This window comes from Arachis duranensis, chromosome 4, assembly GCF_000817695.3.
Source record: "Arachis duranensis cultivar V14167 chromosome 4, aradu.V14167.gnm2.J7QH, whole genome shotgun sequence".
Classification (NCBI taxonomy): domain Eukaryota; kingdom Viridiplantae; phylum Streptophyta; class Magnoliopsida; order Fabales; family Fabaceae; genus Arachis; species Arachis duranensis.
In genome coordinates, this window is record NC_029775.3 from 102,854,669 (window position 1) to 102,868,179 (window position 13,511).

General features: G+C 35.7%; 1 protein-coding gene across 1 annotated transcript in view; it reads right to left on the reverse strand.

The window, feature by feature from the left end:
- LOC107485361 (uncharacterized) overlaps nucleotides 1–862 on the reverse strand; it is a 2,279-nt gene extending 1,417 nt beyond the window's left edge. The window contains exon 1 of the mRNA XM_016105888.1: nucleotides 18–862. Coding sequence (XP_015961374.1) covers nucleotides 18–862 — 845 coding nt within the window. The remainder of the gene's footprint in view (nucleotides 1–17) is intronic.
- Nucleotides 863–13,511: the final 12,649 nt, after the last annotated feature.

A 13,511-nucleotide genomic window follows, 5' to 3' on the forward strand; every position in this document is an offset into this window, starting at 1 on the left:
GCCCCTGCCAAACTAACTTTTCCAACAGGTCTTTGGCTATTACGCATTTGTCCGTTGTATGTCCATACTTTTGGTGGAAAGTACAGTGCTTGCTTCTGTCAACAAATCGTTGATCTTGATAGTTTCCTGCTCTAGCTGGAGGTTTGACTATTTTTGCGTTGAGGATCTCCTTGATTATGTTTTCCCTTCTTGTATTGAACCTGGTGTAGGTATCGAATTTTGGTGTGAGCTTGAAAGGCTTCTTTTGTTCTTTCTTGCTCGGCGGTTTGAATGTCTTCTCTTCTTCTCTTCTCGTCGGCTGTTTGTCCACTTTTTGGGCTTCTTGTAATTCCTCGATCTCCATCTGGCCTGCAGCCCTTTCTCGGAATTCCTCGAGCGACTTGGGTTTGGTAATTGCAATTGTTTCTCTGAATTTTCCAGGTCTGAGGCCAGTTTTAAGCGCGTGCAGGTGGACTTTGGGGTCCAAGTCCATGGTGACCTCGGCAAATCGGGTTAAATAATATTTGAGGCTTTCGTGTTGCCCTTGCTTAATTGTCCCGAGGTAATCTGATCTATGAACGTATATCCTTGAGGCGGCAAAGTAGTCTATAAAATACCTTGCCAGATCTTCAAAGGATGAAATTGATCCTGCAGATAATTTAGAGAACCAAAGTAAAGCAGCACCATCAAGGTAAGTGGGAAAAGAACGACAAAGTATAGGTTCATTATTAGTGCCATTAAAGAACATCATAGATTGGAATTTTTTAATGTGAGCTTGGGGGTCACCAATCCCCTTATAAGGCTCCAGAGAGTTGGGCAACACAAAATTCTTCGACATCTTGAAGTTTGTAATTTCCTCGGAGAAGGGGTTGTCTAGAGTCATCTTTTCTTTTGGCGGGGTGATACTTAACGGGTCCGAGTTTTCCAGGGCTAAGCTCTTAGAGCTACTTTCCTTGCGCTTTCCTGTGTTATTCTGTGTGGAAAGCTCGGAAAGCCTTCAAACTTCTGCTTGAAGCTCGGCCATCTGGGCTAGAAGCTCGTCTTGGTTGAGTTGTTGAGCTCCATTCTCAGCCATGTCTGGAAGGTCGAAATCCCTGCGCAAAAGAAAAGAGAAAAAGGCAGTGTAGGAGTAACGGTGGGGATAGATTAATTCCGAGCCCCACGGTGGGCGCCAAATGTTCCATCCGTATGTAGCCGAGGTATATCAACTCTTTTTGCTTGCAATGTTGCTCAGAGGGGAGAGTTATACGTCGACTGAAGAGAAACACCGCGGTGGGAGCACCTGCAAAAAGCACTCCGACGCTCAAGTAAGAAAGCAAGTTTATAAGAGAATAAGAGAAAATAACTTAGAGTGAGCTCTGTGACCTATCTACTCCGAGGTTGGATATGTGTTTATATAGACATCTTTGGTATATTCAGTTATAGCGTATCTCGGGATTCTCCGTGTGTTCCGAAGTTATCTCAAATGGTTAACCTTCAAAATATCAGTTACACTCCGAGCTTGTTCATAGCTCGTCCAGATTTGATGGGCTTGTTGATATTCATTCCTGTTTTATTCCGAAGTGTTCGCTTGTTGTGCTGGCCGAGGTATAGCCGTTACATATCAATTATTATTATTATTATTAGAGTAAATGCCTTTTTCGATCCTTAACCATTTACTCGATGGACATTGCTTCCCCTAACGATTATAAAATCACAAATCAGTCCTCATCCACTTTCATATTTGCTCAATCCACCCCCTGAGACCGGTTGACAGCAAGTCAACACTGACATGTCAGGTAACTGCGTCTACGTGGCCTTGTCTTCTTTGTAATAGGGACAAATCGCCCCCTGAGCCTCTCAACCATCTTCCTCATCGGCTTCACCCGCTCCCTCTCTGCCACCGCCTCCTCCCTCTCCCTCCAAAACTCTCTCTCTCTCATCTTCTCCCTCTTCTCCATTATCTCTCTCAACTCCAAAACCCTAACCTCCAATACTCCCAATCCACCTCACCTCCTCTCCGAAATCATCATCAAAATCATCACCACCGTAATCACCATCAAAACCGTATTCATTTCTCCTCATCCTCATCACAATAATTATCGTCATCAATAATATTATCATCAAAATCCAAAAATTCAAAAACCAAAAACATAATCACACTAAAGAAATACCCTCGTCGCTTGGAGGAAAAAATCCATTTGTTTTTCGGAAAAATTACCAGAAAAATAAAGATTAAAAAAAGTAAAGTTTGACTGTTAAAATAAATGAAACTCATGATGTTATTGTGACGATGGTAGTAGTGGTGAGTGATGAAGAGAAATGAGAAAGTAAAAAAAATGCATAGTGAGAGAAAAGGGAGAAGAGGAAGGAGAGAGAGTTTAAGAAAATATAAAATTTTCATTAATTATCATGCATAAATGGTGGTGCTGATATTATTAATGACGATGATGATTGTGAGTGCAGTGACGGTGGTGAAGAGGGAGGATCGGAGGGAGAGGGAGGAGTGTGAGTGCGGTGGCGGTGGAGAAGAGTGAGGAGAGGAAGAAGAAAAAGTTTCGAAGGAGGAAGATGATTAAACAGTTTGGGGGCGATTTGTCCCTATTACAAAAGAGACGTTACCTGACACGTTAGCGTTAATTTGTTGTTAATGGGTTCTAGGGGTTGAATTGAACAAATACAAAAGTAGATGAAGACCGATTTGTGTTTTAACAATTGTTAGGAAGCACAATGTCCATTGACGTTAGGATTTTTGCTAGTAAAGAATTTTATAAAAATATAGTCGCGTTGTAAGTATAGATTCTAAACCAACAGAAAATCCCTTCATACAAACATTTGGTTGTCACAAGTAACAAACCCAATAAAAATAATTAACCGAAGTATTCAAACCTCGGGTCGTCTTCTCAAGGAATTACAGGGAGGTGTGTTTTATTATTGGTTATGAAAAATAGTGTTTTGGGTTTTGAAAAGGGTTGAACAAGTAATTTAATTGACAAGAAAAATAAATTAATAATTAATAAAACTCTTGGCAAGGTATGAGAATTAGAATTCCTATCCTAGTTATCCTTATCAGGTGTGATGAAAATTGGATTTTAATCCCACTTAGTTATCCTTTATTAAACAAAGGAAGGTCAAGTGGACTAATTAGTTTGATCCTCAAGTCCTAGTCAATCCCTGTGGGAGGACTAGCTTTAGAGCGATCTAGATCAATTAGAATCTGCCAATTTCAACCACTGCTGAGTTTGACAACTCAAGAGTTACCAATTAATCAACCAAAACCAAGAATATAGAAAGCTAAATTAAAATCATAAATAACTGGAATACCTCAAATTAAATTGAATGGAGATGTCAATTCTAATATGGAAAAGTTCATAAGCCAATTGGGCAACATAAATCAAGTACAAATAAAAGCTTCAGAGTGAACAAAAATAGAAGAGAAACATAAATTATTGAACCTGGTACGAAGAAACAATTCTAATGACTAAAGGAGATCCTAATCCTAAAACCTAAGAAAGAGGAGAGAACATCTCTCTCTAAAAACTACATCTAAACTATGAAAAACGTGTATTATGAATGTATCATGATGAATGAATGGATTCCCCCACTTTATAGCCTCTATTCTATGTTTTCTAGGCCGAGAAGTGGGGCAGAAATAGCCCAAAAATTGCTGATTGTGAAATCTGGTTCGTACAGGTCGCGGCAAAGTGACGCGGAGGCGTCATCCACGCGTTTGCGTGGATTGAGATTTTGCAGATGTGATGTGGGCGTGTCATCCACGCGTTCGTGTCGCCTAACTTTGGGGCAGCTATAGAAAATTATATATTGTTGCGAAGCCCCAGATGTTAGCTTTCCAACGCAACTGAAACCATCTCATTTGGACCTCTGTAGCTCAAGTTATGGCCGTTTGAGTGCAAAGAGGTCAGGTTAGACAGCTTAGCAATTTCTTAAACTTCTTGTATTCCTTCCACTTTTGCATGCTTCCTTTCCATCCTTTGAGCCATTCATGCCCTGTAATCCCTGAAATCACTTAACACACATATCACGGCATCTAATAGTAATAAGAGAGGATTAATATTAGCAAATATAAGGTCAAAGAAGCATGTTTTCAATCATAGCACAAAATTTGGAAGGAAAACATAAACTCATGCAATTAGTATGAATAAGTGTATGAAAGATTGATAAAATCCACTCAATTGAGCACAAGATAAACCATAAAATAGTGGTTTATCAACCTCCCCACACTTAAACATTAGCATGTCCTCATGCTAAGCTCAAGAAAAGCTATAAAGGAGTGAAGAGGAATGATAGAATGTATGAAATGCAACCTATCTATATGAATGCAAGTACATGCAAAGATGATTCTACCTACTTGGTGAAAAAGTAAATAAAATTTTCAAGAACAAATATGAAATGGATTTCACTAATTCAAATCACTAAATACAATACAAATAACTTGCAAGAAGAAGATAGCTCATGAAAGCAGAGAACATAGAATTAAGCACTGAACCCTTACTGGTAGTGTATATCATTCTAACTCTCAAGTGTCTAGGGTCAATTCTCTCAATTCTCTACTAATCTTGCTTTCTATAGCTTGCTCTTCATCTAACAACCAACAAAAATTTAATGCACCAATACACAAATCAATAGGTCTTTTAAGGGTTGTAATGGGATTAAGGTCAAGGTAGGATTGTGTTTGGCCAAGTAGACTAAAATCTGAATCCTTAATTAACATAAACTTTCCACCTAACTTAGGACAATCCATGTAATATAAAATCAATAACTACCCATTAACTGTGTTTACTATATATTTATGCATTCTAAGTTTTGAGTACAGTACATATGCATTGCTATTGCCATTTACTTTGGGGCATTTTGTCCCCTTTTATTATTTGCTCTTTTTTCTTTTCTCTTTTTTTTATTATTATATTTTTTCTTTTCTCTTGTTTTTCTCAATGCGTATGAAAAAAGTATTGAATACAATAATATGTGTTCAACTATTATTTTGCACATTTTCACAAAAATATACAACACCCAATTACTCAAACCAAATATTTTCAAACCCAACTTCCCCACACTTAAATCATGAGCACTTTTACTAGTCTAAGCCAACCAAGGATTCAAATTAAGGACATTATTGTTTTCCGCTTAGAGTTAGTAATGAGCTAAAGTAAAGAACAAATGGGTAAAATAGGCTCAAATTAGTTTGCAAGGGATAATGGAAGGGTAAGGCCATATGGGTATGTAAGCTTAGTGAAACAAGGCCTCAATCATATAAGTGCATGCATACATCAAACAGTGGAAATATAGAATTAAGCAAGACAAAGATCACAATTTTAGAGAGAAAACACACACACAAAAAATAAAATATTGGTTGGTAAAATGCAACCAATCAAGTAGGCTCAAAATCTCTCTGGTTTTGTGTGTTCGAGCTCTAAACCTTGTTCCAATATGATATTTCTTCAGACAAGTTTAACAAAAAAGTTTTGATTTGAATTAGTGAAATACTATAAAAATTTCTTGAAAAAGAAAATGTTACTTCAACCAAGTAGTAACTAAATACATAAAATCAAACAAACATGCAATCAAATATGCAAATGTAGCAATGAACAAACAAAAATTGGTGTTGAGAAGAAAGTGACTAACCCACGGAGATCGGTATCGACCTTCCCATACTTAAAGATTGTACCGTTCTCGGTGCATGCTAAGATTGTGCAGGTAGACGGGTTGCTTCAACTGATGCTTTTCTCCAAGGATTGAGCAAATGAACTTGTTTGTCTCCCTAGTAAGAAGCTTTTCCTCTCCCTTCGTGGTGGCCATCCTGAAAGAAGAGGGGAAAGAAGAAAAGTAACCCAAAAATAAAGATAGAAAACAAATAGAATATGGGTGTTAATGCCAAATAATAAGGGTCTCAAGTACATGGTAGCTACAACATGCAAGTGAGAAAACAATAGAAGCACATGGCATGTCAACTAAATAGCAAACAAGTTAAGAAGCACCTAAAATAATGCAGGAGATATGCAACAGATGAGTAAAAAGATTGTAACACCAATGTAAAACAGCAAATATAGAAAAGAAAGGGAGAAGAAGAGAAAGAAGAGAGTAAAGAGAGAAGAAGAAAAAGAATGAATAAGATGAAGAATAGAGAGAATAGAAGAAAATAAAGAAGGAAGAAGAAAGAATTAAGAAAGGGGAAAGAAAAAGATTAAGAAAAGATAAGATAGTTGGCGCTGGGATGGATAGGCTGTGCGGCGCAAGGGACGCGGACGAGTGGGTCACGCGGTCGCGTGGATAGCACTTCGAGGAAGTGACGCGAACGCGTGTGGCACGCGGACGCGTGACTCGATTTGTGCTAGTGGCGCGAGTGCAGCCTCACAACCGCGCAACTCTCTGTTTTAAATGCATTTTGCCAAAAATTTGGGTGACGCGGTCGCATAGGGGACGCGATCGTGTGGTTGGCCTTTTTCTGAAAAACGGCGCAGACGCGTGGGGCACGCGTTTGCATGGTAGGGCTTGTGCTTCTAGTACGAATCTAGCCACGTTCCAGCTCAACTTTCAGCCATACGCCCTTTTTACGTCGATTTACAGGGCCACGCGGTCGCGTGGGTGACGCGGACGCGTGGGGAGGCATTTTTCCCACATGATGCGGACGCGTCAGCGACGCGGTCGCATGGATCAATCTGTGCTAAAGGCACACCTCCAACCACGCTCTCGCGTGACTCTCTGTTCACTTTTCTTTTCTCCCTAATGCACCTGCGACGCGGGCGCGTTAGCGACGCTGTCGCGTCGCGTGCAAAAGAGGTTTTTTTATGCAAGTATGTAGTTATGCAGTATGTAATGCTAATGCAAGTGCTTACGAATAACATCCAGGTTCAATATAACATAAGATTAAACAGTACGAAATAAAAGTTGAAAAAGAAACGATCATACCATGGTGGGTTGTCTCCCACCTAGCACTTTTAGTTAAAGTCCTTAAGTTGGACATTAGTGAGCTTCCTGTTATGGTGGCTTATGCTTAAATTCATCCAGAAATCTCCACCAGTGTTTGGAATGCCAACATCCTCCGGGGTCCCAAACAAAGTACGTAAAGCCCTTAGGTGAGTTCAAACAGGCTTGCAGGCTCCTGGAGTGTTGAATGGTAGAATATCCCAAATTCTACTTTTACACCCATCTTTGTCTTGATCTGTATTTTTCTAGTTGGGTGATAAGTAATCTGAATTCTCACTGCAGTGACCAAACAGCTTCTGAGATCCTTTCAATTGAGCTTGACACCAATCTTTGCACCTTAAATTAAAGTGTGAAGCCTCATTGAATTTTGCATACCAGCTCTGAGTGCAAGTCATTTCCCTTTTTCCTCTTAAAGCCGCAAAGAGCTCTAAGCTGGCCATCTGTTTTAAGTAAACCATATTCAAGTGGAAAATTGAAGATAAAGGTCAAGGATTGTACCCACTTGAAGTTTGTGTTGGGTGGTAATGGCCTTGGGATCAGTGTTTCCAGTGGTTCTGCAAGCTTCACTCCCTTGTGGTCTTCAGTGAATTCCTCCACTTCCTTGCAAACTTCTTCAAATTCAACCATGTCTTGATCAAAGTCTTCGATATCTTCCTCGTCACTGGAGTCATAATTTGGAGGTTGAGAAAAGTCGACCTCTGCATCATCTTCGTATTCACTTGGGGAAGATTCTTCAGTCTCAAAGAATTCACTTGCAGATGCAAGTTCATTGCTAAGAGAACTTGACTTGTGATCGTCATTATCAAGAAAACATGCGTCTTGGGTTATTCCATCCAATTCTTCATAGGATGCCTGCTTTGGGGGTTGTGCACTATCCTCCTTAGCATCAATTATAACGTCTTCGACGGAATTCTCCACAACTCTGGATTCCTGCGGAGGTTCAGCATCTCCTAAATCTTCAACCAACTCTTCTTCTTCTACAATGACAGCGTCCTCTACTTGTTCCAGTATGAAGTTATGCTCTATGCTGTCCACTGGAGCTTCTAGTGTCTTCTTCACGCTACGTTCTTCATTAGATTCTCCACATGAAGCCATAAGAGTTCCTTGAGTGTCCGAACATCTGGAAGATAATTGATTTATTGCTTGCTCCAGTTGATGAAGGGTTGCATTAAATTGGTTTATTGATTCTTCGATGTGAACCTGTGATTCTTGGCTTGATGGATATGGACATGGTGCATAGGGGAGTGGTGGTTCTTGGGAGTAATTGGATTGGCGTTGGGGCTGATAAGGATCATATGGTGGCGAATGGCAAAAAGAAGCTTGTGAGTGTGGTGGTTCGAAGTTATGTTGAGAGGATGGTCTCTGAGCATAGGGTGGGGCTTGTTGATAGCTACAAGGGGGTCCACCATATCTATTAGTTTGGCATGCATTGTAGAACGGTCATTGTCTGTGATATCTAGGAAGGTGTTGTTGCCTAAAGGGTTGATCATATCCTCTTGACTCCATCCATCTTTGATTGCTTTGACCGTGATGAATAGTCCTGTTATAACTTCCATTCCTTTCAACAAAATTAGAACCAAAATCAAAGCGAGAGGGGTGAGAATTCATAGTAGTTATCAGAAATAAAGGGGGAAGAGAAAAAAAACAAATAAACAAGTAAAAGAAAAATATTTACAATAACCAATAATAAGGCACACGTTTGCAATTCCCCGACAACGGCGCCATTATGACGTTAGGATTTTTGCTAGTAAAGAATTTTATAAAAATATAGTCGCATTGTAAGTATAGATTCTAAACCAACAGAAAATCCCTTCGTACAAACATTTGGTTGTCACAAGTAACAAACCCAATAAAAATAATTAACCGAAGTATTCAAACCTCGGGTCGTCTTCTCAAGGAATTGCAGGGAGGTGTGTTTTATTATTGGTTATGGAAAATAGTATTTTGGGTTTTGAAAAGGGTTGAACAAGTAATTTAATTGACAAGAAAAATAAATTAATAATTAATAAAACTCTTGGCAAGGTATGAGAATTGGAATTCATATTTTAGTTATCCTTATCAGGTGTGATGAAAATTAGATTTTAATCCCACTTAGTTATCCTTTATTAAACATAGGAAGGTCAAGTGGACTAATTAATTTGATCCTCAAGTCCTAGTCAATCCCTATGGGAGGACTAGCTTTAGAGCGATCTAGATCAATTAGAATCTGCCAATTTCAACCACTGCTGAGTTTGACAACTCAAGAGTTACCAATTAATCAACCAAAATCAAGAATATAGAAAGCTAAATTAAAATAATAAATAACCGGAATACCTCAAATTAAATTGAATGGAGATGTCAATTCTAACATGGAAAAGTTCATAAGCCAATTGGACAACATAAATCAAGTACAAATAAAAGCTTCAGAGTGAACAAAAATAGAAGAGAAACATAAATTATTGAACCTGGTACGAAGAAACAATCCTAATGACTAAAGGAGATCCTAATCCTAAAACCTAAGAGAGAGGAGAAAACCTCTCTCTCTAAAAACTACATCTAAACTATGAAAAGCGTGTATTATGAATGTATCATGATGAATTAATGGATTCCCCCACTTTATAGTCTCTACTATGTGTTTTCTGAGCCGAGAAGTGGGTCAGAAACAGCCCAGAAATCGCTGATTGTGAAATCTAGTTCGTACAGGTCGCGACAAAGTGACGCGGAGGCGTCATCCACGCGTTTGCGTGGATTGAGATTTTGCAGATGCGACACGGGCGCGTCATCCACGCGTTCGTGTCGCCTAACTTTGGGGCAGCTATGGAAAATTATATATCGTTGTGAAGCCCCGGATGTTAGCTTTCCAACGCAACTTGGAACCATCTCATTTGGACCTCTGTAGCTCAAGTTATGGCCGTTTGAGTGCGAAGAGATCAGGCTGGACAGCTTAGCAATTTCTTCAACTTCTTGTATTCCTTCCACTTTTGCATGCTTCCTTTCCATCTTTTGAGCCATTCATGCCCTGTAATCCCTGAAATCACTTAACACACATATCACGGCATCTAATGGTAATAAGAGAGGATTAATATTAGCAAATATAAGGCCAAAGAAGCATGTTTTCAATCATAGCACAAAATCTGGAAGGAAAACATAAACTCGTGCAATTAGTATGAATAAGTGTATGAAAGATTGATAAAATCCACTCAATTGAGCACAAGATAAACCATAAAATAGTGGTTTATCATCCATCGAATAAATAGTTAAAGAAAAAGATTTTTACTCTTATTATTATGATGATTATGATAGGACAATAATTTGAATGAATTGTTGTAAAGAATATGTGATTAATACCACTCAAATCATACAATGGAGCAAGTCTTCATATTATAATTTCACATATCAAACGCTCCAACATGGTTCCATTTTTTAATCAAACGCATGTCTCGAACTTTTATTTTACATTTGATTTTAGAAAAAAAAATCATAACATATTTTAGAACTTTAAAGAAAGTTAGGCAAATTACGTTCTTCTATACTATAACTTAGTAATGTTTAACTTGATCAACCTTTTTTATTGAAAAATGAGTAATGATCGAAAATCTTAATTTATTATCCTAATAATTAAATGAATAAATATATATATATACATATTTTAAAATATAAAAAGAAAAAAAATTAAAAACACACACACACTCTAAATATCTCTATAAAGATAATATATTTAACTTATCTGATCGCTTAATGATATTTAGACGAATTATGAGGTTAATATAAATCAAACAAATGAAAGGTTAACAATAAATTATATCAAAAACTTAAGGAAAGATCTTATTTTCCATAAAGATCAATGTTATATATATAGTTGGAAAACTAATTAAAGTTGTCCAATAATTTTTTTTCTAGGACAATTATAATATGGATTTTGCTTTTTCTTTCTCTCAATTACTGTTGTTGTACTTTTAAAAGGTTAAAAATGATTGTTCTATTAAGTTGATATAAGGAAAAGAATTATTTTTATTTTTTGGTTTTTAATAGTATGTATCTCTTATTTTGACAAATTAAAAACTAATTCGTTACGAATTTGAGCTCTATTTAAGAGTTCGTCATTAAATGTGAGTTATTACATGCAAAAGACGAGATTCAAATTTCTAATATTTATTTAAATGGATTAGTAAATTAACTACTAGATTAACCTAAGTTAGTTAAAAAAAATTCTAAACTATATATATTTACCGGTGAATTTGAGAATTGTATTATAGATAACGTTTCTTTCTCCAAAACAATTAAAAATATAAATGGTTTGTATTTTTATTTTTAGTATTTTTATTATCAAAATTTTGTAGAAAAAAAAAGCTAAAACAAGAAGAATTTTTTTATTATCTGTTTTTTTTAATTTATAAAATAAAACTATAGAAAATTAAACTACAAACTAAATACACTTCAAATTATCCAAATAAAAGATAGTTTGAAAATTTTTTTTCATATAACGATTTAAGTAGCAATCTAATTAATGCTAGTGTAGTATACATGTTTACACGGTTACACACTACAAGAAAATAAAATATTTATAATAAAAATTTTGTATCAAATTTTTAAATTATTGCAAATTATTATTTTTTATAACAAAAATTAGTTATTATTACAATATAATAATGTTTTGTAACAATACGATAATTTGTTACAAAATATTTTAATATTTTGTAATGATATAGTTTTTTTTGTTACAAATTGTGTCGGTTTGTGTAATGAAATGGTATTTTGTTGCAAACATTTATAATGTTTTATAATAAAAAATTAAGTTACTGTAAAAGTTCAAAATATTTTGTAACAAAATGTCCATTTGTTTTAAAATTTTCAATTATTTTATAACAAAAAATTAATTTATCGCAAAATTTAATATTTTTTTAACAAATTATTTGTTTGTCACAAAATTTAAGAATTTTTTGTAACTAAAAAATATTTTGTTTCAAGATGTTAAAACTTTTAGTGTTGAAAAAAATGTTTATATAATTTTTTGCATGGTAATTTTTTGTCTAAAATTTTAGTTTTTCTAAAATATTGTTTTTGTTAATTAAATATTTTTTAAATAAATTAATGATTGGATTATTAATTTAGAAATATTGTAGAAATTATTTTTTAATCTTTTAAAAAATTAATATATCTAATCCTTAAATAGGTCAATACTTTCCAATAATTAATACTTAAATATAATTACTAAAAGTAAAAAAATTAATACTTAAATATAATTATTAAAAAAAGATAGGTTAATACTTTCCAATAATTACTACTTTTATTTATTTGAAGATTTTTAATTTAAAAAAAATTTGTTTAATAAACATAATATAATCATTGCATGTACTTAGAGTTTGAAATTTAAATAATTTGATAAATAAAAGTAAAAGAATTTAATCTAAAAAATTAGAATTTAGCGCTCAATATCGTGTATCAAAATAAATTAAATAAATCGTTTAAAATTTTATGTTTAAGTAATTATTTAAAGGGTAAAACACGAAAATAAGCCATTGGTTTATTGAATTTACATGAATCAGCCAAAAGAAAATTCGATTCATCAATCAACCAATTGATATATTCATATAATTCGAATCAATAAGAATCAATAAGATTCGAATTACATTCCTTAGTAATTCGAATGAACATGTTTCGACTTATGGCTAATCAAGTTCCAACGTAATTCGAAACAACATGAATCGAATTAGCAAAGTGTAATTCGAATTGAATCAATTCGAATTAGTAGGGGAAGGTGATACGGATGGAGTTCGAATCATATTGATTCGAATTACTAATGTTTGGAGACTTTGGTAATTCGAAATAAGTTGATTCGAATTACTTGTGACTTGCCTATATAAGGAGTTCGAACTAAGCTCATTTGAATTATTTTTCCATCCTCATACCCCACCAAATTCCAGAGAAAACGACCCACAATCTGTACGAGAAAGACTTGAGCGGCATATTGAGGCGATGGGGGACGATCCGGGAAGGCTGTATCATTTGGATGGAGTCGCTCATATCGCCGGGGTGATCAACAACGAGGTTAGTGGTTTTTGATAGTGGTATATGTTTAGTGGTTTTTATTAGTGGTTTACGAAAGTGGTATTGCAAGTGCTTTATTTAAGAGGTTTTGCAAGCGATTTTATTGGCAGTGTATTGAATGGGTTTTGCATGCGGTTTTATTGGCGGTTTATGTTAGTGGTTTGGATTAGTGGTATTGCCTGCGGTTTTTTCTAGTGATTTTGTATGCGATTTTGTTGACGGTTTATATTAGCGGTTTACGTTGGTGGTATTGGTAGCTGTTAAGTTGGGTGGTTTTGGCTGGTGGTTTTTGTAAGTGGAGTTGCACTTGGTTTATGCTAGTGATTTTTTGTATGCGGTTTTACTATGCGATTTTTGAGTATGCAAACCTCCTTTGTATAGTTAACGTACATTTAGTTAAAGCTAAGTTTATCTCCTAACGTATTTGAGATGCTTTTTTCAGTTTATATGGATGCCCTATAGTACACCCGAGGTCGGCATAAATTCTTCTGTTCCAACCTCGTCGCCAACACTGCCATTGAGATCAACAGCGAATGAAGGGGAGGCGACAGGCTGGACGAGTGGCTCGTACGCAGGGACGG